Here is a 26,992-nt window from a genome sequence, read left to right on the forward strand (position 1 = left end):
CCTGCGCGGGGCTGGGTTGGATTGTTCCCCTGCTCTGGTTTTGCTGCTCCCTGCTCTGCTCTGTGCAGCCCCAGAGCCTCTCCTGGCTCAGTGTGAGCCCAAAGGTCCCTTGGGGCTCTGCTGGTGCCACTCACACCCCCAGGGGACACCCCAGCCTCAGCCACCCTCCCAAAAGTGGCCCTGAGCCACCCCAGCCCTCAGCTCCAGCCTTCGTGGCTTTTCTCTCTCCTGTCACTGCATTTCCTCCTCTCTCTCTCCCTCTCCAATGCACAGGGCAGCTTCTCTGGCTGAAGGAACAGCCCCAGTTTCCCAGGGGCACACTGGAAGCTGCATTTCCTCCTCCCTTTCTCCCTCCCAATGCACAGGGCAGCTTCCCTGGCTCGAGGCACAGCCCGTTTCCCAGGACCAGGGGCACACTGGAAGCGCTCCCAGAGCCCAGTGCTGGTTGTGGCGATTGCTCAGCCATGAAATCCAGGACAAAACCCAGCTCCCCGCCAGGCCAGCCCTAAACCCCCATCAGGCTCCGGTCCTGCAGGCCAAGGCCTGGACAGCCAGGAGGGCTGAGCTCCTCCAGCACCCTCAGCAGGCACAGTCCCACTCCCTGCTCCCGTTTTGCTCACACACAGGACCCATCTTGAGCCCTCTGCAGTTTTGTCGCTGCACTGCCAACGGTTCCATCAGAGAAAAGTGAATTTGTCAGGCTGCAAAAATGTTCCTCCCCCCACATCCCAGAGCATATCCCTCCTCTGCCTCCTCAACCCAATCCTCTCATCCAAATGACAAATAAAACTAATTTTCTGGGTCCTTCTACCCATTTCCACCCACAATTCAAACACTGAGCTTCCAACCACTCACTCCAAGAGCTGACCCAATTAGCTGATTGCCAATTCCAGCTATGGATGCTCATTGCTTTGTTACAGCAGAGCTGCCTTTGGAAGCAATAATTTATATCAGACAGGATTTGAAATGAAGAGGCCTCAAAAGACCTTCAGCTGAAAGGTGTCCAACAGGAATTTTTAAGAGAAGAGTTCAAATGGATTCTGAGAATAACAGCCTGGTTTTCTAGCTCTCCCTTAAGGCCTGCAGATTGGAGAGCAAGGAAATACTTGGGAGGCTTTGCAGCAGGAATCCAGAGGAAGAAGTGAGTTTATGAAATCCTTGAGCAAAGGAACATCTCTGGTGCAAAGGCTGGTGATGGGTGCACCACGTAAGGCAGGGAATGTGCTGCTGCTGGCACAGAACACCTCGGGAAGGGTGACTTGGGCAGGTACCTGGCTGTGCCCGAGCCCCCAGCGCTCCCAGCTCAGCCCAAGGGAGCAGCTCCAGGGCAGGGTGGGCTCTGATGGATGCAGCTCTGAGCCTCCTCAGGCTCCTGGGGCCAGCAGGGGCCTCTCCAGGATTTCAGAGCTCTGCTGTCTCTGGGAAGGCCCCTCAGACCAGGGACTGCTGCAGCAGCTCTGCAGGCTGAGCTCCCTCCCTCCCCCAGGCAGCTGCTCCCGTCCCCACCCCAGTGCTGGCAGCCCCAAACCCTCGCTCCTCTGACAGCTCCGAGTTCCCAAACCTGGATAAATTAACTCAGCACTGACTCCGTGGCCAGCTCAGCTCATGGGCCACGTTTTGGGCTCCCCTTCCCATGCACGCTTTGGAGCCTCTGCTCTCTGAGGAACTGACAGCACCTGGCCCAACCAGGCCACCCTCCGCCCACCCTCATGGAGCAGAAAGGTACAACAAAACCACAAGGATCCCCCGAACAAAACCACACCAAGAAAGAACTAGAACAAAGAATTGTTTAATCGCTTAACCCTTTCTCTTCCAGGGACCAGAGAAACAAGTTTTCTGCTCCTTCTAATGAGGGCAGTAAGGCTCGTGTGTTACCTCTACAACTGCAGGGGCAAAGTTTACGAGATGATCATCTTTAGTACTCAAAAAAGCGAGAAGCAATGGTCACCGCAACACTAAGAGAATCCTAGAGTCTCCTAACGGAGAGCCCATTGCTAGAATACAAAAATAAAGGAGGCATCCCTGCATATCCCAGGCTAGAAAGAGTTAACCAGAAAGAGCAGGAAGAAGCTTTCCCAAAGAGGGGGTTGAAGTAAACAGCAGAGGTCAATAAAGCAACATCTTCTCCTGACTTCCCCAGCATGTTTTTTTTTCCTTCACCAATAAATACAAATTCCTTGTTAACAAGCGACAAGCAGGTAATCTGCCCACAGCAAGGGGAAAAGAGGCTAGAGGCAGAGAGATTTTTCTCTCCCCTTCTCTCCTATTATTATTAATCTTCTTTTTTTTTTTTTAACCAAAGCAGCCATTAAAAACAGCAACCCACTGCAGAGGCAGGGAATCTGGTTGCTTTCACACTGCAACTGGCAGGTAAAAGAGCTGCACTGTCTCACAAGGGTAAAAAAAACCAAAAAATAGCTGCCACAGCAAAAGGTGAATGGGGAGGGAGAGGTCTGTTCTCTTCAGAGCTTTCCATCTCAGTCTCTCAGTTTAAAAATCAAAGTCTACAGACGTTGTCTACTGAAAGCTGAAAAAAAGTTTGAGTGGGAGGAGAAGAGGGAAAGGAAAAAAAAAAAGAGGATACGTCTAGTAGGAAGCCTTAAGCAAAAAAAGGAAAGGGCAGACCATGTCAGAAAGCCACCCAAGTGAGGAGAATTTTCTGCTGCCTCTGGGTTTGGAAGAGCAGCAAACGCTGGGGGTGCACCTGGCCACGCCCCCAGCCAGGTGAACGCAACAGTCACAGGTACTGCGTGAAAACAAACCAACAAACCTGCCCAGGGGCTGAGGGACACCTGGCCAGGTGAGCTCAGCTCGTCCTGCCCCCAGGGCCGGGCAGAGCAGGGGAGCTGGTCCCCTGAGGGGCTCCCCAGCACCGGGGAGCTTCACCCCGGGCCAGAGCAGGAGAGTGTCCGAGGGCACCCCCAGCCCTCCCTCTGCAGGAGCAGTGTCCCCGGAGAGATGCTGCCAGCTGCCCTCTCTGGCTCCTCAGCTCCAGGACTGTTCTGGAAGGCAGAGCCCTGGCTCAGGCAGCCCGCGCAGCTGCGCTCAGCGGTGCCTGGCAGCCAGAGGCAGCCAGGGCAGGAAAGGGAGGCCTCTCGTCTTTCCACGGCAGCAACAGGAAGACCAGGGATTGCAGCACATGGAAGAACAGCACACACACATGCGCACACGCTCCCAGACACACACCTCACACCCCTGGGACCAAGGCTAACATGTTCAGACCTTCGGCAGGAAGAGACGCGAGACAGCGCAGAGCGGTTCAGATCTCCAGGGGCTCTTTGGTCTTAGTTGATAGTCCTAGAAAAAACAACCTCCAGAGGTGGTTGTAGCACAGCTGTGTAAGATCTGTGGGGTATTTAGTGTTTGGCAACTGCAAGAGGGGAAAACAGGGCTGTGTGTTACAGGAGGGGGAGGAATGGAAGTACAGTGCTGTGTTTCCAGGTGTGCTCCTGGCTATGCAGCCAGCCAGGGCGTGGGGAGTGGGGAGAGGAAGGAGGGTTCCTGAGAGGACCACGAGTCCATCTGATGTTACACCAACAAAGAGGCAGGGAAGGCCCACCACGGCCAAGACAGAGCAGCTGGCTCTGTCAAAATGCTGCTTCTGACAACTCCAGACTGTAGCTGTATCATTCACACGGCGACAACAGCCTCAGCTCCTGCACAGGTGACATGGAGAGGAGAAAGTGAACACAGCTACACACCTTGGGCAATGGAGAGGTGCTGTCACCTGCCCTTTTCCTCAGCAGCTTTAGCTACACAAATCCTGGGCCTCTGATCCAGCCTGTGCCCATTGCTGTCACCTCCCTGCATGGGCTCAGGGACCACAGGAGGGAGTCAGAACTGGGCAAGCTCATTCTGCCCCGCGGAGCTGCACACACCCAGTGCCTTCACTGATCACTCAGCTACGACAGGGGCACAAACCAGGCAACCTCCAGTCCTCAATACAGCACAGCTACATCTGCTGACGTGTCTGAGATGGAAGCCAGAAGAAAGATGTTATGGGACAAAACAGGTGTTTCATGGCCAACAGCCATAAACCAGGGGCCTCTAGACAGGCTGGTAGCACAGTCAAGCTTTCAAAATCACTGCAGTAAATTCATTCCATAACCCCTGCCCTAGGTTTGTATTTTATTCAGGAATTTAACATCCCCCCCTGCAATGCAGGCAACAGCCCCTGTACCAGATCATACAGCAGCTCTGGAAAAATAATCACCAGTTACACTGCTCACAGACAACTCAAAGACCCCTGTTGGGACTAAATTCCACTAAAGGCAAACCCCGGACTGCACTGCCATGGAAGAGGAGGAGGAGGAGGAGGTGATGGTTTAGAGACGGCCGCTCCTGCCCCCGCCAGCTTGTCCTACCCTGTGCATAGTGCGAAACAGTGCAGTCATTCACCAGAGAAAGTTCAGGACCAAGGAAACTCGGTTCCCTTTCAGCCAAACATTTAGAGGAAGGAGAGGCAGTTCTGTTTTAGCTGGGCCGGCACTGGACCTGCCCCTCTGAGCTGTCTTCATCGTCTGAGCCTGCAGCCCCAGCGCTGGTCAGTCCCGTGATCCTGTAGCCCATGTTGAGCAGCATCACCTCCAGCGGGTCCGCGTTCATGCGCCGCTGGTTGGCCTGGGAAGCACCTTCCATGTCCACCACCACGCGGCCATTGAGCGTCTCACTCTGCAAGACACAGGGGCCAGCACTCAGCACCAAGAGGGGCTGCTGCAAGGGAGATCCCAGTGGGAGACACAGCAGGAAAGAGCATCCAACAACAAGGGCAGCTCTCACCTCCGGCCTGGGGTTCCAGAGCCGCACGACCGGGTCGATGCCGCTGGTGGCCAGGAAGCAGTAGCTGGGATGAGGCTGGAGACAGTTCACAATGGACTCGTCCCCCTGCAGCACACGCACCAGGTTGGTGGTTTCCTTCTCCCAGATGAAGAAGGAGCCGTCGTCCGAGCCGCTGACGATGTACTGGGCGTTGCTAGGGCAGAGGAGCAGAGCTGGGGTCACACTCCAGAGCCAGGCTCTAGCAGGCTGAGAATTTCACATGGCATCTATCATCAGCAGGCTGACACCCCTCATGCTTGCACATCCAGATAAAGCTCCCCATGCTGGCTCCCTGCATCCCCAGGAGCCCAGTTTTCAATCCCAAATGGATTTCTGAATTGCTAGCCCAACCAGGTCCTTCCGTGGATCTGCTCCTCATCAGCTGCTCATGCAGCAGCGTGGGAGGAGGGTTCCTGTCAGCTCATCCCAACCCTCCAAACCAGTGCCCGTGCCATTTTATGAACAGAAACATCGGACTACTTCCACGGAACAGATCATCCTGCTGCTGCTCACTCCTGTCCTGCACCCCTGCATACCTGCCAAAGAAATTGGCCTCTTTGATGTCAGTGGTGGTGTTGCAGTGGCCGCAGTACCGGAATTTGTAGTCGTAGCTGCGCTCCCTCAGCACCATCTCGTCCTCAGAGATGGAGTCCTTGCGGCCCGTGGCGCGCAGCCGGATGGGGCCACCCCCCTTCTTGTCTTCAGCTGCAAGGACAACACATTTCCCTCAGCACCACTGGGGCACTTCTAAGCAAAACACACGCCAGGAGACCCCAGCAGCCTCAGAGAAGAGTTAAGGATGATTCCAGCAGGAAGCAGGGCTCAGAGCATCAGCTTCCTTCCTTTCAGATTATCTCCTGGCTACATCAGACTCCTTTTATCACACTCTCACTCAAGAGCAAGCCAGGACCAGGCACAAGGAAAGAACAAGCTCAGGCCAGTTTTTGTGCACAGCAACAATCAATCTCTCTCAGAAGTTGGAGCTTGACTTCAGAGGGGCAGTTTAAGGAGGAAGGTCCTTGTGTGCTCATTAGATTGCAGTGTAACCTTGGAGAAGCCCAGGAGCAGCAGCACTCACCGTTATCACTCTTGGAGAAGAGGGCAGCATTGATGTCCCTGTCTAGTGCATCGCAGGCACTGCTGTGTGCTTGTTCTGGAAACTTCCCTTTAAAGTCATCCAGACACTCCAGCGCTTCTGCCACGTACTTGAGCTCAAAGAGGCAGCGAGCCAGGCGGAAATGGGCCTTCAGGTGGCAAGGATTTAGGGATATGGCCTTCAAGCAGTCCCTCAGAGCATCGTAATGGTCCCCATCCCTGAGGAAAGCAGAGCGCTGCATTAGCCAGCCCAGGCAGCAACAGCAAACATTTTCCACTGCTGTTTCCCAGCCCTCATTTCACTCCACAGCTTGTTGTTTCCAGCTCTCCACACAATCCCACACCCCAGGAGCTCGCTAACAGCATTTGCTGTGACTCGGGGGCACCACCTGACCCAGCCCAGCCTCCCCAAGGGCTCAGCAGACGCCCACAGGCAGCTCTGGGATGTGACCACACCAGGCTGCCCCGCCAGCCCTGACCTGCCATTTTAAATCCGAGAGAGCAGAGCTCCCTGCTGCAGCACATTTCGGGAAGTCCTTTGAAGATGGAGGATGCAGCAGCCCTCTGGCCAGGCAGCAGAGCCCTCCCGTGCCAGGCGGGCTCCCTGTCACAGCTCAATCGTGCCCCTGTGTGGACACACGGCACAGCTCGGCCCCAGCCCCTGCAGGACCTCCCACACAAAGGGACAAACGTCTCAAGCAGGAGCCTTTTCTACCTTTACAGGGAAAATCGGTGGAGTTTTAGAAGTGAGCGTTAGAGCAGATGGACTGGTGTGGGTTTTTGTGTCCTGTTTACAGCCTGAGCTCAGGGCTGGGGCAAGGAGGCTGGCAATGAGGCTGCCTGCCTGCGCTCTGCAAGCAGGAGGGACTTGTTGAGCCCTGTGTGGTGCCCAGCTCAGGCTGGCAGGGCAGACACACCTGGGGTGCCAGCACTGAGCCTCAACTGCTCTGACACCTGCCTAAAGCTGCCTGAACAGAGTGCCAAGGCTCCATTTGATAGCTAATAATAGCAATAGTAATGATAATGTTTCATATCTGTAACCTACATGCCCCACTGTGACTGGCAGTGCCCAAGGCCGGGCTGGACAGTGCCTGGAGCAGCCTGGGATAGTGGAAGGTGCCCCTGCCCATGGCAGGGAATGCAATGAGATGGGCTTTGAGGCCCCTTCCAACCCAAACCATTCCAGGATTCTGTGCACTGCACCTACCAAGGTCCAAAACACTCCCAAGGAGAGGATGAATTCACAGAGCAACAATTCCAGATCACGTGAAACCTCTGTCAGGGAACCACTGGAAGGCTCAGGTTGGAAGGGACAACCAGAGGTCATGCAGGACACGTTCCCTGCACCATCAGGGCTCCCTACATTCCTCAGGATTGTGTCCAGTTTTTGAATATCTCCAGTAAAGGAGCCTCCACACCCTGTGTGGGCAGCCTGTGCTCTGTGACCCTCACAGTAAGGATCTCCTCCTCATGCACAGGTGAACAGGGAAGAGGTGTCTCAGTGTCTGGCCTTATTAAGGGCAGCTCCAAATCCTGCAGGAGAATGTTTTGCAAACCATCCACCCTGCAGCTCCCTCCTGTCCAGGTGGGCACAGCCCAGCCCTGCCCATGAGATGTGCAGCAGGAACATGGCTCTGCAGGGCTGCCAGGGTTAACTCAGGACACGCAGCAATGGGCCATTTTTACTCAGAGAAAGAGGGAATGCAAGCTACCTGTTAGGATGACAGACAGGTGTCACACACTTGCACACCTGACTGGGCTTTTCAACTGCTTTGCCACCCTCAAACATCCTTCAAGCTCAACTACCAGCGCTGGCAGCCCAACAGACTGGTGTGAAAATGGACATGGTGGGATGTAAAGCAGGCTCTGCCTTCTCCCTTTGTTACAGGATTGACTCAGCTTGTGCAAAACTAGAAATCAGCTCAGAACTGCCAACGTGGACTGCTGAAAGCAATCCAGAGGGGGATGCAGTTGGCTTTTAGGAGCAAAATTTCAAAGGACAGCCTTAGAAGTGCTGGAAAATATGAGCAGCATCTTAAGGGAGATGAACAAGGGGAGGTTAGGAAATTACAGACCTTCCTTTTCTCTTGCTCTGTTATTCAGAGAATGAGGCCAAAGCAGAACCTGCAGGGTTCTGAGGGTGGCCTGTACCTGTTCCTGCTCCAGACATCAAGAACACCTCAGAGACACGTGGTGGTTCAGCCTGGGTCACTGTCTGCCTCTCCCCCTGCTCAGTGACATCCCAGCCACCTTCCCCACACTCCACAAAGTGTTCCTAGCAGAAAAGTGCCCCTTTTCTGCACCTGCAAGGTATCACCTCGGTGCTATTTAAATCCTACCCCCTGCATGCCACACAAACCCACTGTGTGTGTTTTCCACATCTTCCTGCTACCCAAAACTGTGGCAAAGCAGTAGCTGACACACTGAAAGGTTCAGATGTGCCAACACCCTTCGGGAAAAACGATTCCTATAAGAAAAATGTCATTCATGAGATCAGCACTCAGCTTCTGTGTTCCATCCCTTAATCCCAACCTATTGTTCTTCTCCTTCTGAACACTGAGGTCTTTTTGAGGCAGCTCCCAAATCTCTGCTATTGCAAAACAGCCAGTAGGCCAGTTACCAACAGTCACAACAACTGCTGGCTGCTCTTTATCTTGGCAAGAAGAGAGGAGAATTCATACTGGGGATTTCAGCAGGGAGAGGAGAAGGATATCCTCACAAAGCAAATGGAGATGAAGGACCACAGCTATTTTAAATATGTTAATGGCAAGTCATGGTACTCAGTCGTACTCTGCTCAAGGGGACAGGCACTAAAATAACTCAGCTGTATCTCACAGATGCAGCTCTGGCCACTGGTCAGAGCAGACATTACCTACTGCAGAGGCTGACAGGGTGTTTTGCAACCAGCAGGGCAGAATCCTCTGCACGCTGCAAGGATCTGCCACCTCCCCAGACCCCTCCCAGAGGTTTGTTTCCAGTCAGAGTGTGTGAGTTAACTGGGGTAACACAGGAACCACCAGGTCTGGGTGTCTGCAGTGTGAGGTACTTGGAGACAGCAGCAGCAAAGCCACCCCAGCAGCCCTAAAACAACCTCCTGTCATGGGATGTTACAAAGCACAGTCACCATTACGTCATGTGTTGACAGCAGATTTAAGAGCCCTTCTTTAATGCAAATCAGAACCACCCAAAGAAACACAGACACCCTTGGAGACATCCAGAGTGCTGTGAATCAGATGTGGATTTTGGGGTGCTTTTTCAACAGGAAAGGAGCAGGATTTCACACAGCACATCAGTAGGTGACACATTGGGCTGCTTCCCAGCTGTGCCTCCCCAGAATTTGTCCAGCACAGACTGCTGCACCACCCCTTTGTGCCAGAGGTGCCCAGCTGTGTTTCAGCCTGATGACCCCAATCCCCCCTGCCAGAGGGACACCAGGCCCCTGACCCAGGTGTCCCTGGAGTCCCCCGCAGTGGCACTGCCCCTTACCACTTGCGCTTCATGTAGGCAGCAGCTCTGTTCCCATAGAGCATGGCATTGTTGGGGGCCTTCTGCACAGCCTTGCTGTACAGCTGGATGGCCTGTGTCCACAGCTGGCAGGCAAAGGCCTCGTTGGCTTGCTGCTTGATCCTCTCCAGGTACGGGGGCAACTCCACCTGGGGGCTGCAGGGGAACAAGGGAGCAGCACAGGTGAGTTGTACGTCCTTCACTCCAGGTCAGACTCTGCAGTGCTTAGCTCCAGCTTAGCTAACGTTTGCTAGACTTCCTAATAAAAGATTCAAAAAAAGGCAGAAGGCCCTCTGGACCTCTTTTCTTAAGAGGAAAGTTTGGTTTTGACCACAGAATCCCAGAATAGTCTGGGTTGCAAGAGAATTGAAAGCCCATCCAGTTCCACCCCCTATCATGGGCAGGGACACCTTCCACTACCCCAGGGTGCTCCAAGCCCTGTCCAACCTGGCCTTGGGCACTGCCAGGGCAGCCAGAGCTTCTCTGGGCACCCTGTGCCAGGCCCCTCCACCCTCTGGCAGTCTCACTACATCAGTGTGACCATCATTTGACTGTTTCCAATTTTTCTTCATCTACAGAGACACACTCCAAACTGAGCAGTGGATATTTTAAGCATCAGACTTCACCAACAGGTCTTTGTTTCGACTGCATAAACAACATTTCCAGTGCTCTTTTAGCAATGCACAACAATGCACATGCAGAAGCATCTGAGCTCACCAGGCCCATGCTCCAAAGCCCAAAATTCCAGCCCCGTTCCTGCTGCCGCGGTGGAGGGGCCATCTAGAGGAGAGGAGCTGAAACAGTCCCCAAAGTGACTCTGGAAGAACCCAGACTATCCATATATGGTATTAAATAAGTGACTTGACTTTGAACCAAGTCTCATCAGCTGGAAGAAAAACAGCCACCAAGATGTGCTGCTGCTCCTTCACCCCAAATGCATTTTGTTTTAAAGAAAGAAATCAGCAGGAGCAATAGAAGAGGCTCCATCCAGTCCCAGCTCCCATGCTAGGAATGGCAGTAGCATTCCAGTGTTGTCACAGAACAATTCTGGCTGCTTCAGCTCAGTTTGCAGCAGGCAAGTGCCCAAAAAATGGCAGAGGGAAGCAAGGTTCCTTCACCTGCCAGCCTCTGCCACTATCAACACACAATTCCTGCAGGCCAGGAAGCAACCACCACTCAGGACACTTTGCTTCCAGGCCTGAAAAATCATTTCTTAGGTTTGTCCACCTTAATTCATCACAAGAGGAAAAATCCTCACAGACAATTTCTCCCAGGATGCTCTTGCCTGGTGTGACTCCTGTTCACAGCCCAGGCACGAGAGGCCAACACAGCCCCAAGGACAGAGGCCACCTGGCAATCCAGCAACAGGGCAAGGGGTTTGCAGTTCACACCTCTGTGGCAATCCTCACCCTGTGAGAGGCAAGGGACAAAGCCCCAGAAGCCCCAGGAGGGGCAGCTGTGCCCTCACCTCACGTGTGCCCTTCCCTCGGCCAGGCGGAAGCCGTTGCTGTGGAGATGGATCCCATTGGACACTCCATTGGTTGAGGTTTTGCCATTCTGCACTTCTGAGGGTTAGAAAAAGATATACACAACCATGCTAAGCATCAGTGTAGATTATACAAACTCAGGGTTTATTTTACAGCAGGGCCAACCCAACACAACAGCCCCATTCAGAGCAGAAACAAAACTTCCATGATTCCACCTGGGTTAGATTTGTCCTCTTATATTTACAAATCTCTGCAGTGTCCTTTGCAATACAATCCTAGATCAGAAAACCAGGCACACACAAAACTAAGTGCTAAGGGAATTACCTTAGACTGATTTCAGGCCATGGTTAGAGTATCGTGGAACCTTGGAATGGTCTGGGAGGATACCAGGACCTCAACCACTCAACAGTGTGCTTAATCCTCAAGCACAGCTTTAGGCACTCTCAACTCACACACCCCCCTCTCCACAGGTCACTTCTGCCCTCATGTTTTGTCCCACCGCAGAAGGAATTTGGCACCAGGGTATGAACTGCACTGCAGAAGCAGCCCAGCAGCACCCACACCCTGCTTCATTCTCCTCCTGCACGCTGAAAATGAATTTGTGCAGTGCAGAACTCCACTCTGCTGCTCACTCCCTTTGTGACAGCATCACACTTACCCCCTGAAGTGTGGCACTTCTTTGGGAGGAGAAAAGTGTATGGTCGCTGTTTGTACGTCAGATCAAACAAATAGACCTGAGGAAGGGAAAAAAGAGCATGAGACAAGCCTGCAAAACAGAGATGCTCAAGTCAGAAATAAAAGAGGGCTCAGTAGGTACACAGTTCCATGTTTGTGTTTGCTATTTCCAATTTTCTCACTAAGAATCATTTTTATAGATGGACACACAAGGGATGGCAGCAGTAACTGGGGTGTGTCCCAGTCCAGCCCAGTTCAGAGACAACAACACTGAGAAACAGGAACCTGGTCTTACTCCACACCTGCAGAGTTTAAAAGATGCCCTGACCACTGACCAACCTGCTCAGAAAGCTTCATATTTCAATTAAGTAACTGAAATATTTCAATTAACACAATGATAATGAAGAAACCAAACACTTATTGACAGAAAAGAGGTGAGACACCAAGGAAAAGTCTCTCTAAGATGAAACCAGTATTTTCCAAGAAACTGACACGGCAGCTCTGTGAAATCCTAATTTACAGCTGTACTGGGACAGGAATGGACAGCCCAGGCCAGACCCACAGCTCCCCCTCTCCTAAAGGGAGCGAGTGCACGTGTGAGAAAGAGCTGGAGAGGACAAGCACAGTGCAACCTGCCCACAAGCAAAGGTCCTGTTTAATCCACGCTGATTAATGCTGTCAGGAGGATTTTCTCATTCCATTGATAGGCTTTACAAAAGATCCATGAATAATACCCAGAGCTTAAAATTAAAGCAATCAATATTCCAGGTGAAGGCCTTTGCTTCTCCAAGTTCCTTATTCACTATATTCTATTACAGAAGCAGTTTGATGTTTCAAGAATGAGTTATGAAATCCTTTCTAGGTCAACAAAGGTCAGTTTCAGAACTGGTTTTGTTTATTTTCTTTCCCCTCTTCCTGAGAGTGAAATGTGAATTGGAAAACCACAACAGAACGTGGTTTAACTTTGATCAGTGACAGCATAACAAATATATCCCTAATCCCAAGTATTTAGTCAGAATTAATCGGAAAGCAGTTTAAAATCCATCACATTACCCACAGAGAAGTTGCTGTACCTATTTCCAACAGCACACAGCAATGTCCAGTGACCCAAAGTGAACTTTTCTGCCTCCTTACCTGCTCCCCTCCCATGTTGACCAGGAGCTCGGTGCCATCGGGGCTGAAGGTGACGTACGTGGCCACCAGGACCCTCAGCCGGTTGTTGTAGTCTGGGAGCTTCACTGGGAGGTGCCCTGTGGAGAGGACAAGTCCAGAATTATTGGCTTAACTCTCAACTGTTGTCTCTGTCCTAGCCCAGCCCTCCCTTTTAAAGAGCAAAGCCATGGAGCACAAGCACCTACGGGATTTTCCACTTCCCGCAGTTTACGGGATCCTTCCACGAGGAAACAAAACATGCACAGGTGCCTTTTCACAGGCTCTGGGTATTAATGCCCCATCTCTGCAAGTGTCCAAGGCCTGGCTGGATGGGGCTTGGAGCAACCTGGTCTAGTGGAAGGTGTCCTTGCCCATGCAGCAAGGTGTGCTTTAAGGTCCCTTCCAACCCAAACCATTCTGTGATTCCATTACTCCAGCTTTGCACAGCCACCCCACATAACTGCCCTGTTAACAATGAGCCTCCAGAACCCAGCAAATCTCAGTTTTGGGGATTCTCTAGGATTTGGCTTTTGTGATTTGTGGCCATCTGCAAATACTTCCATCCTCAACCCCCTAATTATGTTTCCTCAATAAAGCCCTCAGCACAAGGAAACCAAAGCTCCTAAATATTCAGCTCACACACAGGTTCTGTTCTTCAGACAGCAGATGTGTTGCATGACCAATTCAGGGGACCTGAGGAATCCTCTAGTGGGAATCATCAGGAGCAGGACTGTCAGAACTGGTCTGCTGAACATGCTGGTCTGAGATATTGTTAAAAAAAAAAAACAACCCAAACATTTTGGGGTAAAACATAGTAAATAATGAGCACTGGAGAAAAATGTCATCTACATTGCTCAGATACTGCATCACTGATTCTTTATCTGCAGGATGAGGACAAGTCACTTCTGTGCCAAGAAGATTTTGAACTGGGACCAGTTTCAGGAAAGCCTATAGAGCCCAGGCTATACCCAATCCTTCACTTTCCAGCAGGAGTGACAAAAACACATTTACACTGGACAAAAAGCAGCAAGGCTAGCTCACCTCCCCAGTGGAATAACGTGCAATTCCATGGGACATCCCATGGAAGAGCTGCCCTGGGCAGGGGTTTGCGTGTGATGGGTAACTCTGTTTCTGCACAGTGAAGCCCCCAGTGCCACCAAGAGCAAGGCTGTACCTGCCACGTAGTACTGAGCTGCCCCGTCCGGGAGGGGCTTCTGCCGGTCACAGAACGTGTGCACGCCAGCTGAGGGACTCTGCTTCATGCTTTTCCTACAGAGAGACAAACAGCCTCAGGATAACCACAGCAGTCAGCTGCTGGAAGCCTCATCTGCACCGGCTTTTCTTGCCCACCCACGAGGACACAACTGCCCATACAGCCATGGGGTCACCAGCCTCACACCATCCCGTGCACAGAAAAAATTGAGTGAAACTTCCCAGAAAGAGGAGAGTGCTGGATCCCTGTTCCCACCAGATGCCAGCCCCAGGAGCCTGCCCCAGAGGCAGGTGCTGTTACCTGTGGTTGTGGATCATGCGGATGTCGTAGAGCCGCACAAAGGGCCCGCTGGCCCCCACGGCCAGGTAATTGTTGTCCTGGGGGTTCACTGTCAGGCACTTGGCCTCCACCAGCTGCCCACAGTACTCAGTCAGGTCTATCAGGACCTCGGAGCGTTTGCTGTTCTCCCGCAGGTCGTACTGCCTGCAAAGGGGTGGCAGTGAGGCAGACATACCATGGGATAACAGAAGCAGCAGAAGAGATTCGTGCAGTGTCCTGAGCTGGGACAGCACTCACTAGGCCTCAGTACCAGGATAATCATTAAAAGCAGATCTACAATGTGCACAGATTTATTCAAGTTCCAAATTAAACTCCCAAGTCATGACCTGTTCCTTTCCCGACCTCCCTTTCCAGCAGTGAGGAAAATGGAGGAGCTGAGGAGAGTATTTATGACTCTTCAAGATAAACCTTTCCAGTTTCAGGAAAGGGAGAGATGAGGCTTAAGCTGTTTAGTACAGAGACGGCCTCTCTTCAGGTCTGTGCACAGCACACATTGTGATGGTTCCCAAAACCAAACCAACTGGAATTCTGTACCTGATTAAGCCATCTTCTGCTGCACTCCAGAAGGTGTTTGGCCACATGGGCGCCGTGGCAATCCGCTTCACTCTGTTAGTGTGATCTCCAAACATGTGCACGGTCTCCTTGACAGTCAAGTCATGGACGTGCACCTTGGAATCTGCAGCTCCCGTGATGAGGATCCGATCCCCCGAGTGCGGCAAGAACTGCGGCAGAGGGATTGGACACTGAGCCTGGAGCAGCACTGGGGCTGCTCACAGGGACACCCTGGCACTCACAGAGCAGGAATTCTGCTCCAGGAACGTGGGCTAACCCATGGTATTCCCTATTACACAGGTCAGCATGCACACTCAAGAGTCACCAGCTACAGCAGGACACGAGACTGGCTTCATCACACATCCCAGCTTGCTACAACCATTTCCTTCCAATTCACTGAGAGAATAAGCCTGGGATCTGCATAAACTAAGTGCAACATTAGATTTAATCCTTTTCCCCATAATTAGAAAAATTAAACTTTTTTTGGGGGAAACTGTTTGCAGGAAAATGTTTCCTAGCAAGGATTTATCCTTTTACTGCTCAGGTTGCTGTTTCTGTTAGCTGCTCATTCCTTCTAGCACATACCTTGACAGAAAAGATGTTTGCAGTGTGTCCTGTGTGCATAGAAAGGAGTTTCTTGTGGTGCAGAGGATCCCACACAATGGTATGCTGGTCATCAGAGCCAGAGGCCAACAAGCTAGAAGGAACAGGAGACAAACATGCACCATGAATTCTTCTGCTCCACACCGTGCCCGGGTCTGTGGAGCTGTTTGACCACAGACATCCATTAAGTTAATTCAGCCCTAACCAGCCCATTTCCTCTCTTCCCTCAGCTCTCTGTTCTTGCTGCTCACCATGTACCCATCCCTTCAGCCAGGTCTAGGAGCTAAAGCAGACAAAAAACAATTCCACAGAAAGCACAGCTGACTGAAGGATCTCACCCCCATTGCAATGGGAAAACAGGAATGTTTGGTCAACAGCAAAATGCAGGGCCTCCACCTTCCCCACCACCCTGGCTGTGTTAACTGCTCCACACCATCTCTGATCTCTAGCATCCATTCCCAGGCTCCAGAGGTGCCCAGGCTGTCCCAGGGCTCGTGGGGTGAACCACAAACTGCTTTTAAAGTCATTGCAAGGGGCTCTTGGCCTTGTCCATCCATCTGGACCAAAGGAATCTGACATCTGCAACTCTCAGCTCTTTTAAGCTTAGCCATTCTCTTTCAAGCACATGAAATTTTCACTGGTAAATAATTCTGAAAAGTATCAGAGGGCAGACTTTGGACACTGTAAGAGGCATGTGCAGAAATACCCACTCTTCCTCCAATCCACTCATTGCTCACACAGAAACTCTTCATTCCACTTGGTTACTGGAAGTTGCTCTTTAGTGTCCCTCTAAAATTGCAGAGGGGTGAATTCTCCACCTCCTTCCCTTGCAGATCTGTCCCCCAGCAGCAGCTTTTAACAGTGTGGTGAAGGGGGTGGGGAAGTGTCACCACCAGCTGGGCAAATCCTAAAGATCCATTATAATCCATAATACCACTTAAGAGAAGAGAAGCAGCCTGCAATCTCCACTTCTTAGTCTGACCATTTCCCTTCTGAACTCACTAAAGGGGCATTTCTAATAATATCCAGATATATTTAACAAAATAAAGCTTCTTTTGAAGCGTGAAGCTCTACTACAGCTCAAAATTTGAGCTTGAGCTCCACTTTACTAGAAATGGGAAGCAGCTGCTTATGATAACATGACCTACATCCTACTCTTGGGAAAACCTGGGGTTATGGCTTTGCTGATTCCCCAAATGAAGCCACATACTTACTCTCCTTTTTCATTCCATTCCAGACAGTTGACACACCCAGAGTGACCCTGAGGGAAGGAGGCAAGGGAAGATGGCATTAGTCAAACTTCAGATGTATCAAACAGAGCTGTCCTGAGACAAGGACACACTGAGCTCCTCACAAATAACTTCTTCCAATAAAAGTAGGGTTTTTTATTCCATCCCTGCAAAGAATTCCACACACTTAGTAGATAAGCACCTCCAGAAAAGACAGACATGGTAGAGCAGTTGGGGTAGAAAAGGCAAAATGAAACAAATAGAAAAAGGTAGTGTTGAATAAAATGGCAGTTTAGCCTCAGAGGCTACAGCTGAAATCCTGCTGTACACACAGAAAGGTGACTTTGCTTCCAAAGCCCTTGGCTAGGCTGACAAATTACATGTACAGGCACTCTGGGAACACAGGGAAAATGCACTTTTGATAGCTCTGTTAGAAGCACCTTGCTGCTGGGTGACTACACCATCCATCTTCATCCACATTAACCAACGACTGCACCAGGAAATGGGGGAGGGTTGAGCACCATTTGATGTGGGAGATGTGACTGAAAAGGGGGACAAAATAACCCTTTTCTCCCCCAAACCAAGATAATGGATGTGTTAGAGGTTACCTCAGTTGGGTGGAGCAGGGTGTGGAGAGTTTGACCCCCAGATGGGGCTGTTCACTTAAGAGTTCAATGATCCCTGTGGGTCCCTTCTAACTCAGAATATTCTGTATAATCTTGATCTTTTCTAAGGTATGTCAGAGTGCACTACAACCTGTTCCTTAGGGATCCCATTAGAGCTGAGCACATTGAACAGCTGACAATTGTCTTCTTCAGGCACCAGTGCTGAGATGAGGCGGTGCCCACCCTGTTAAAGGTTCTCCTCTAGGTGCACCAGGCAGTGCTGAGGTGAGGCGGTGCCCACCCTGTTACAGGTTCTCCTCTAGGTGCACCAGGCAGCGCAGCGCAGAAAGCTCATGCAAGCTCTCACTGAGCTCCTGGCTCTGATGCAGTTTGGGGGACCAAGAAATCAGCAGTGACATGATAAACCAGAGCAGCTCACACACTCCTGCAGCAAGGTGCCCCCCAGCAGCTGGTTTCCCTCTGCACACCCACCTGCAGCTCAGCCTCCAGCCCCAGGCGGCGGATGAAGGGGTCGGTGACGTGGTAGTGGCGCTCGAAGCCCAGCGCTCCCCTCTCCTGCAGGGGCAAAAGGGGAGCATGAGCACACTGAGCACGGCACACAAACACTCCTCCTGCCCTTTCAGAGAACGTTCTTCAGCTTTAAAAACCACACCAGGTATTGGGGGGTCCACAGGTCCTGTACTGTGGTAGGGGTCCACAGAATCCCAGAATGGTTTGGGTAGGAAGGGACCTCAAAGCCCACCCAGTGCCACCTCTGCCATGGCAGGGACACCTTCCACTGTCCCAGGCTGCTCCAAGCTCCATCCAGCCTGGCTTTGGGCACTGCCAGGGATCCAGGGGCAGCCCCAGCTGCTCTGGGCACCTGTGCCAGGGCCTGCCCACCCTCCCAGGAAAGAATTTCTTCCCAATATCCCATCTAACCCTGTCCTCCTTCAGCTCAAGGCCATTCCCCCTTGTCCCATCACTAAACATCCTTGTGACAACTCCCTCTCCAGTCTTCCCATCCTCTGAACATCTCCAGGTGGGCAAATCTTAATCTTTTCCCTGAACTGATTTGAAATGCTGTGTAACTCAGTGCCAGGCTCCAGCTGAGGAGCCAGAACCAGCTCTGGGAGGCCCACACTGGGGCAGAGTGAGCTGACCCGACCTGGCGCCGGAAGCAGAACATAGGGAAGAACTTGGGAATGGCTGCTATTATCCCTTGGCAAGGATTTCAGCAGGACCTCCATGCTGAGCTGCCCAGGAGAACTGTGCCACTGCAGAGCCGGTCCCAAGGCAGCAGCAGCACGGGGTGAGGAGCTGGGGAGTGGAACTGGCCAGCTGCCTCCAGGGATGGGCTGTTCCTCGGGCAGGGAGCAGAGCTGCAGTGCACAGGCTGTTCCAGAGGGATGGGAACAGCTGCCACAGAGCTGCGTCAGTACAAATGAAGGTGAAGGAAAGCAGGACAGTTGTTTCCCCTGTGATCTCACAGGGCTCACAGATGCATCAGCAGATGGCTCTGATGAAAGAAGGCCAACTGCAGAGGCAGGAATGAAGGAGAGAGAATGCCAGTCAGATTTTGGATAGAGCATCTAAATGGAGATTCTTCCCTAGGACTTGACCCAGCTGTGGTCTCACTCCATGCCACACTTGTCAACTTAATCCTTTGTCACCAGCATTTAGAGATGGGAACCCCAATGTCAAAATCACCCTGGTGGTGCCCAAAACACCACCCTGGTGGTGCTCAGAGCACATCTGCAGTCCCAGAGCACACACAGAAGTGCTGAATTCCCTTCCCAGCCCAGTGCTCAGTAATGAACTCCACACACCAAAAGCTATTTGAAGACAGAATGGAGACAGACATAAAAGGATTGGAGGCAAAACAAACCAGGCTTTTTGTAGGAGCTTCTATGACAGACTTCAAACCCCTTGATGTACTTTTGTGGAGAGCATTCCTGCAGCACTGCAAGGCCCATGCAAGGTGCTGCAGGTATAATTCTGTGCTGCTGCAGCCCCAGTGACTTTGTGAGGGCTGTGGGGTAGGATACTGCTTTTCCTACAAGGAACTGCCTGACTTAGCAATCTTCCCAAGGTCACACATCAAAGTCTGACAGAGCAGACAGTCTGAGACAGTCCCAGGCTAGGGCTCAAACCACAGAACCAGCTCTTCCTTGTTAGGGCAGCAAAACAAATCTCTGCACATGGATTGAATTACAAGCTTATAACAGAGTTTGGTACCGAACTGCAAAGTGAGCACTCGAGCCCCCGGTTCCTTATTCTGGCCACTCACAGATCCCTTTCCTGAATGCTGATTATCAGCAAAGCTGCAAATGATTTCAGGCCTCTGAGTCCCAGCAATAATTGCCTATTGTGTCTGCTGCAGCCAGTCCTTTCACGTTGATATTCCACCAAAGCAGCCATCAGATGACTGATCCCACCACTGTACAAGTTTTTTTTCCCCTACACAAAGGAAGCAACACAGCACACTCTAAAGAAAAGGAGACAGAGAGGCTGTGACAGAGATCATTAGCTTTACTACAGTCAGAAATACCTCTGATGGCAAGATCACACGGGGAGAACACAGAAAGCAGAGAGGGAAGCTGGCTAAGGGCCTTTGTGGTGCCCAAACACAAGCAGCTCTATTTCTCTCTTCAACTCAGAAGGAACAGAGCTGATGATGGCAAACCAACCCAGGGAGAGGAACTGTGCTCCTGTCATGCCAGACTACATCCCAGCTCTCCATTAAGGACAGTGACAGGTCCTGTGTGTTTGTTCTCCTAAGCTCCTTACAGGGCTTATCAATATGTAAGTAACAGAGATCTGGTTCCCAGGCAGAGGCAGCTCCAGGAGTTTCCCCACTCCGGCACTGACTGCCCTCTCTCCAGCCAGCACCACTGAACACGGGCTCACACCTACCTTGATCTGCCTGTGGATGATGTCTCTGGTGATGTTGGCTTTTGCCATCTTCTTGCAGTGGGGCAGACGAAGAGAAGCAGTGGGAAGAGCTGCTGTGCATCCAAGCATGCCAGGATCCACGCTGAGGTGTTCAGTTACCTGCAGGACAGCAGGGACACAGCAGGGGCGCGGCGGGGACGCCGCACGTTAGGCCATGCACACACTGCCCAGCTCCAGAAACACGGGCTAACAGCTGGGAAGTTGGGAATGAAGGCTCCTGAAGAAACTCAGGGGAGGAACAATGCAAGAATGGATGTCTGACTCAAGGCCATTCCCGGTTTGTGGAGAAAGTCAGGATGAGCAGAATTCCAGGACAATTTCCAGGTATCAGCCTGGAAAATCCATGCTTCTATCCCAGCAGAGACCCTGTGAGCCCAGAGCAGTTTCCTGCCCCAGGCTTCCCTCCCACCATTCCATGACCACTCCTGTCCAATGCCATGTTTCCCAAACTCTACAACCAACAAAGTGAATAAACACAGCGTTGATGCTTTTGGCCACATCTCTCTCATTTACTACATTGGATTATCAGCAAAACACCCCTAAAATATCCAAAAGGGCATAAACATTCCTTGGAAATCACAACATGAGGTCACAACTGAACACGTAATTACCCCAGCAAGAGAAAAGAGGTAACCAGTTAAAATTGAATTTCCAGGAGAAATTAAGAGTTTTGCATGCTCTTAATGGAGTTTAATGTACTAACCTAAATAATTGAAACCCCACGGAATTGGCTACTTCTGCTAAAAAAATATTCAAATTGCAGAGTGATGGTCCCAACCCTGAGCTGGACAGGCTGCCTAGCAAAGGATCAGTCAGTCCCTGAGAAATGCTGCAATTCCCCCAGTTTCCACCCCACTGCCTGGCCCATTTAGACATTTCTACAGTTCTCTTTAACATAACAAAAAGAATAAAAATGAAATTTCAAACACCCATTTTGTCCTATGTAACCTTCTAGTTTAAAAACATTTCCAAGCAGAACAAGCCAAAATTTTCCTCTTCTAAATGAGGAAATGCTGATTCATTGAAACAAGAGCATTTCACAGAAACGCTGCAACAAACAGGAGTCCTGGCAACCCTCATCTGATTCTCTGCTGCCACAGGAGGGCTTCTAGTGGCCCTCCTGTCCCACCCTGCCGTGGCAGGGACACCTCCCTCTGTCCCAGGCTGCTCCAAGCCCTGTCCAACCTGGCCCTGGGATGGGGCAACCACAACAACAACTTCCCTGAGGAGCTGGGAATGGCTCCCAAGGACAGGAAGGGGAGGAAGCAGCAGCATCTGGGCACAAGGGCAGGTGGATCTGCTGACCCTGCAGCTCCTGAGAGGATTCTGAGCTGCTTCCCCAAACTCTGGGACAGAGACTGAGGAGCAGGAATGTATCCAGGGAAGGGAATGGAGCTGGAAGGGGCTGGAGCCCCAGGAGGGGCTGAGGGAGCTGGGAAGGGGCTCAGCCTGGAGCAAAGGAGGCTCAGGGGCCCCTTGTGGCTCTGCACAGCTCCTGCCAGGAGGGGACAGCCGGGGGGTCGGGCTGTGCTCCAGGAACAGGGACAGGAGCAAAGGGAATGGCCTCAGGCACAGACACAGGGACAATATCCCACACACCTCAGTGCCTTCCGCTCTCCTCAGAGCTCCCCTACAACATTCCCAGGCTCTGCCCACAACCTCCCCTCTCCAAGCACCATCCAGCTCCCTCCTCCTCTTCCCTGCCCGGCAGATTTCTTGTCTCCCTCTTTGAGGGCAGTTGGATTTGGCTCTTAGGACCCCACCATGCCAGTGCCAAGCAGGCTGTCACGTCCCCACTGACAAACACCCCACTGCTCTTTTGGGAGTATTTTTCTCACATTTCCCACCTCTAGTTATGGCTAATTTCTAATCAGCTCCTTTCTCTTCCAACAGCCTCAAGGACACACGTGGGAAAATGCATGTGCATGGGAAGATCCATCTCTCCCATATACAGCCATAAATAACCCACACCAGGAGGCCAATTTAGAGCTAAATAAGTCACTGCAAAACCATTAATACCCCATAACCCCTCTATATAAACAGAGAGAAGAAATAGCCAAACCCCCCAAAACCACCACTCCTTAACAGACTGTTAAAAACTCTGTTTTTCAACAGAGACTTCTCTGTGCAGCATTTTCTACCTTGTGGAACATCTTAACTTTACTTCTTAAAAAATACAGGCGAGGAAAATCACCCAAGAAGTCAGACCTTGGGTAACAGGCTTGGATAAAACCCAGTCCAACAGGAATGCAGGAGCCCAAGGTGTCTCTCTTTCCAGGAAAGTGCTCGATTTGGCAGCTGGGTGCTGTAAAAGGCTCAAAGGTCTCCCAGACCTTGTGCCTTTGCTTGGCCAAGAAGGCTCCAAGAGCCTTTCCTCCTTTGCTATTTTTGTTGCTTAACAGGTATTCCCCAACTACAAAGGCTCTGGCAACTTTTAAATTATCATGGTTACACAGACAAAGGATTAAGAAGCCCAAATTCTCATTCCAGATCACATTCTGAGCATTAGCCACAACTGATCACAGTCCCAGACTCCCAGTCCCCATGGATATGACAGTGACCTCATTCAAATATTAAATAAATAAATAATAAACAATAAAATAAATATTAAGTGTTCTTAACACTAAAGACCCCACCACTGTACAGGCAGATCCAGCCTCCAGTTTCAAACTGATCCTGGAATAAAACAAAATCTCCCAAGACTTTTAGATCTCCTGCAAAATATGTAATAAAAATCAGACAAAAATCAACTGTGCCTCCCAATTTCTTAGACACAAAGGCCTCCAAACATGAAGTCCCTCCAAAGAGTCTGTCTTTGTCACCACTAAAGGAATTGGAAATTCTTTGGAAACTTCCACCATGGAAATTGGTAAAGAATGTTCCTCTTTAGGCAAAACCACCGTGCAAATTCTGCTCTAACCCATTCTTGCAGCTTCTGGCTTTTAACTAACCTGGCACAACCAGCCCCTGGTGGAAAGAGGGATGGAGCCCCAGAGTGAGGGACAATTTAGGACAGATCTGCACTGCTGCTACCAGGGCTGACTCCACAGGCAGCTTCCCTTGGCTCCAGCCAGAGACAGCCCCAGCCCCGGCTGTGTGCTCCAGGCCAGGCTGGACAGGCCCTGGAACAGCCTGGGATGTGGAGGTGCTGCTGCCCTGCAACAAAACCATCCCTGAGGTCCCTTCCAACCACCCCGTCCCATGGCCCGCGACCTCTCTGGGGTTATTCCTCGGATGACACCGGGGCACGTTTCTCTATCACCCCTCAAGGACAGCTTTCCCTCATCCCTCACTGCTCCAGCCTGCCTGGAGCACCTGGACAGGAGAAAAACCTGGGGTGCAGCGACAGCCTCTGCTCACACTGCTCCCTGAGCACACAGAGAGAGGATCAGCCCACCTGCAGCTCCTGCACTTTCCCCTGGCCTCCGCGGCCGCACACAACTGCAGGGCACCAACGGGGCTTTCGCAAGGCTCAAATGCACAGTCAAAAATTAACAAGGCACACATTTCCATGGGCTCCAAACTGGGCAGGCTCTGTTTGCACTGACAGCCACTGAAAAGCCCCTTAAGCTCCTGGGAAAGTACACTTCCAAAGGGTACTCCAGGGCATGGAGAGGAACACTCATGCCAAGCCTGGAAACAAAACCTCCACACTGATAACACAAATAATTCCATCAATTTAACATCAAACACTCCCAACACAGCCTGGATTTGGGGGATTGCTCCTTGGCTGGATTGTATTTCCCTCTCATGGAGCCACCTGAGCACCTCCCACCCACAGAAACACAGTGATGGGCGCTGCACAGGGGGGCAGAGCCCCAGCCTTGGCACCAGCACCCTTTGGGAAACTCCATCCGCCCCAAGGAGCTCCCCAGAGCAGCAGGACTCCCAAAATCAGCACTTTCAAACAAGCAATCCCATTCCTAACTGCCTGGATGTGCCCAAGTGTCTCAGGCTCCAAACTCAAGGTCACTGGAAAAAAACAGCACTCTGCACACCACGAGCCTCTGAATACACAGCTCACCCCAAGGGAAGATTCCTTAGACCCTTCCCTTCACCACCTATAAATTATTTCACCCCTCCAAACACCACCCAGAACCTGCCCTGAGAGGCTTCCTTATCTTCACAACTTATTTTCCTGCCCTCTTGACTTTCCAAGAGGTCACAGATCAAATTAAAATACATAAGTGTAGACAGAAATTTTTGTTTTAAGGAAACCTGAAAACCCAAGAGGGAATGCCCTGGTTAGCAGCAAACACCTAGTTAAAAGGTTTTTCTCCAGCTGAAGGAGCTGTCGGGAGCAGCAGTGGCTCCCCAGGATGGCCGGAGCAGGGAGCCAGGAGAAGAGGTGAGATGGGAGCCCTGGCAGGGGCAGCACAGGGGAACTCTGACACACTCGGGCCACACGGTGCTCACAGCTCAGCCCTCCCAGTGCAATCCTGCCTGCCCTGACCCAGCTGACACACCCACGGGAAAAGGGAAGAGAACAGAGAACCCCCAGCCCGCACAGGCAACACCCCAGCGCCAAGATGCACACGGCCCAGCAGCTCCAGGAGGAGAGGCTGACCCCCTCTCCAGGGAAAGGGGCTGCAGCACACCCAGCAGGGCAGGGAATGGCTCTGGAAGGCTTTAGCCAGGGCACAGCGAGCACAGGAGGGAGCAGGGCAGGGTCACACGCAGGAAAGGGGAGAGGAGTGGGAGGACAGGGCAGTGCTGGGGTGGGAGGGGGAAAGGAGGCAGAAAGCAGGAGCTGTACCTGGCAGGGGTGGCACCAGCAGATGCAGGGCTGGGGGGAACAGGGCCTGGGCAAAATGGGGGTGAGGGGCTGTGGTGGGAGGATGGATAAAGGAGAGATCCCTAAAGGCAGTCAGGCTCCTGGTAAGGAGAAGGGGGTGACACCTCGGGGGACAGCAGACAGAGCCTGGGGTGGGGGGAACTGATGGGAAAGACAGGGGTGGGGGAAATGTCAGGAAAGGGAGGCGAGGGGGGCAGCCGAGAGGGAAGGGGGATCGTGGGGATGCAGCTGTCAGGGAAAGGGGTTGGGGCCTGCAGGGCAGGCAGCTGACAGGGAAGAGGGTACAGGGGCACAGCTGACAGGGAAGGGGCAAGTGTGCTTCACTGGGGAGGAAAGGGGGGAACTGGGGGCAGAGCTGCCAGGGAACGGGGCACCGGGGGCAGAGCTGCCAGGGAACGGGCACCGGGCCGGCTGACCGACAAGGGGCCCGGCAGATGTAGCTGCGAGCGAAGCGGGTACGGGGCGCAGCTGCCAGGGAAGGGAAGGGGGCACCGGGGGGCGGCGGGCACGGAAGGGATCCGGGCTGGGGGGCTCTGTCAGGGCCGCGGGGCCCGTCCGGCCCGCGGGGGCCCGTTACCTGTCAGGCCTGCCGGGCGCGAGCGCAGCGGGCACCGGAGGCTGCGAGGCTCCATCCATGCGGGGCAGAGCGGACGCAGCGCAGGGGCCGCGGCGGGGCCCCGGCCGTGCCCGCCGCCCCCGGCCCTCGGTATCCCCCGCCAGCTGTCCGGGGCTGAGCTGCGCCCCCCGCCGCCGCCGCGCGCTGCGCATGCGCCACGCCAACTGCGCAACCGCCCCCCCCGCGCGCCGCCGCGCCCCGCCCCGCGCAAAAGGCGTAAATCCCGTTCGTGAATTCCGCCCCTTCCTGCCCGCCGCCGCGCCGGGACTGACAGCTCACGGAGCCAATGGGAAGGGAGGAAACTGACCAGGAGAGATCCGCCAATCGGCGTCGAGGGGGCGGGAGCGTGGCGGGGCGAAGGGGCTGCTGGGAGATGTAGTCAAGGCGGAGTGATGGCCGCCGCCTCTCCTGCCGCAAACCTGGGGGTTAAAGCCCCAAACCTGGGGGTTGGAGCCCCCTGAGCTCGGGCCGCTCCACAGCGGCCAGGATGGCGACGGGCCTGGAGGGGAAGCCGGGAAGGCATAGGCTGAGGTCACTCAGTTTGTCCAGCCTGCAGAAGAGGGGGCTCAGGGTCCTGTATCCTGTCCCTGGAAATGTCCCTGTCCCACCCCTGCCATGGCAGGGACACCTCCCACTGTCCCAGGCTGCTCCCAGCCCCAATTTCCAGCCTGGCCTTGGGCACTGTCAGAGATCCAGGGGCAGCCCCAGCTGCTCTGAGCACCCTGTGCCTACCCACACTCATTTCCCTCCCAAAATCCCATCTAAACTTACACTCCACCAGCTGAAGGCTATCCCTCCTTGTCCTGCCACTCCAGACCCTTTTAAATAATCCCTTTCCCTCTCCCTTGTTGAGCCAACCCTCGTTGGCTCCTTCAGGTGCTGCAGTTCGGTCACCCTGAAGCTCCTTTTGTCCTCACCCAGTCCTGCCAGCCTTTGCTCCGGGCAGAGGAGCTGAGCCCCCTGAGCCTGCGGGGACCCCCAGGACCGTCCGTGCCGGGCTGGCCGAGCCCCCTGACCCTGCGGGGACCCCCAGGACCGTCCGTGCCGGGCTGGCCGAGCCCCCTGACCCTGCGGGGACCCCCAGGACCGTCCGTGCCGGGCTGGCCGAGCCCCCTGACCCTGCGGGAACCCCAGGACCGTCCGTGCCGGCGGGCGCCCCTGACCCTGCGGGAACCCCAGGACCGTCCGTGCCGGGCTGGCCGAGCCCCCTGACCCTGCGGGAACCCCAGGACCGTCCGTGCCGGGCTGGCCGAGCCCCCTGACCCTGCGGGAACCCCAGGACCGTCCGTGCCGGGCTGGCCGAGCCCCCTGACCCTGCGGGATCTCTCCTCCCTGCACAGCACCGAGCCCGGGT

General features: G+C 53.0%; 1 protein-coding gene across 1 annotated transcript; it reads right to left on the reverse strand.

The window, feature by feature from the left end:
* Nucleotides 1–1,773: 1,773 nt before the first annotated feature.
* Nucleotides 1,774–25,756, reverse strand: WDTC1 (WD and tetratricopeptide repeats 1). Its single transcript, XM_030964664.1, has 16 exons — nucleotides 25,600–25,756; nucleotides 20,189–20,326; nucleotides 17,765–17,848; nucleotides 16,653–16,699; nucleotides 15,421–15,532; nucleotides 14,818–15,005; nucleotides 14,245–14,427; nucleotides 13,906–14,000; nucleotides 12,714–12,829; nucleotides 11,563–11,638; nucleotides 10,886–10,982; nucleotides 9,400–9,573; nucleotides 5,897–6,132; nucleotides 5,355–5,523; nucleotides 4,780–4,972; nucleotides 1,774–4,671 (listed from the first exon to the last, which is right to left on the reverse strand). Exons 2-16 carry the CDS (start codon nucleotides 20,294–20,296, stop codon nucleotides 4,474–4,476), a joined length of 2,076 nt encoding a protein of 691 aa, XP_030820524.1. The 5' UTR covers nucleotides 20,297–20,326; nucleotides 25,600–25,756; the 3' UTR covers nucleotides 1,774–4,473.
* Nucleotides 25,757–26,992: the final 1,236 nt, after the last annotated feature.

The sequence above is a fragment of the Camarhynchus parvulus genome, chromosome 23 (genome assembly GCF_901933205.1).
Source record: "Camarhynchus parvulus chromosome 23, STF_HiC, whole genome shotgun sequence".
NCBI lineage: Eukaryota > Metazoa > Chordata > Aves > Passeriformes > Thraupidae > Camarhynchus > Camarhynchus parvulus.

Excerpts from the sequence above, each read along its gene's own strand:
- WDTC1 (XM_030964664.1), bottom strand. The coding sequence starts at position 20,296 with ATGCTTGGATGCACAGCAGCTCTTCCCACTGCTTCTCTTCGTCTGCCC. Across the intron at positions 16,700-17,764 it reads GGCTGGAGGCTGAGCTGCAG|GGTCACTCTGGGTGTGTCAA; the intron begins GTGGGTGTGCAG and ends TCCTTCCCTCAG. Across the intron at positions 14,428-14,817 it reads GCAGAAGATGGCTTAATCAG|GCAGTACGACCTGCGGGAGA; the intron begins GTACAGAATTCC and ends ACCCCTTTGCAG.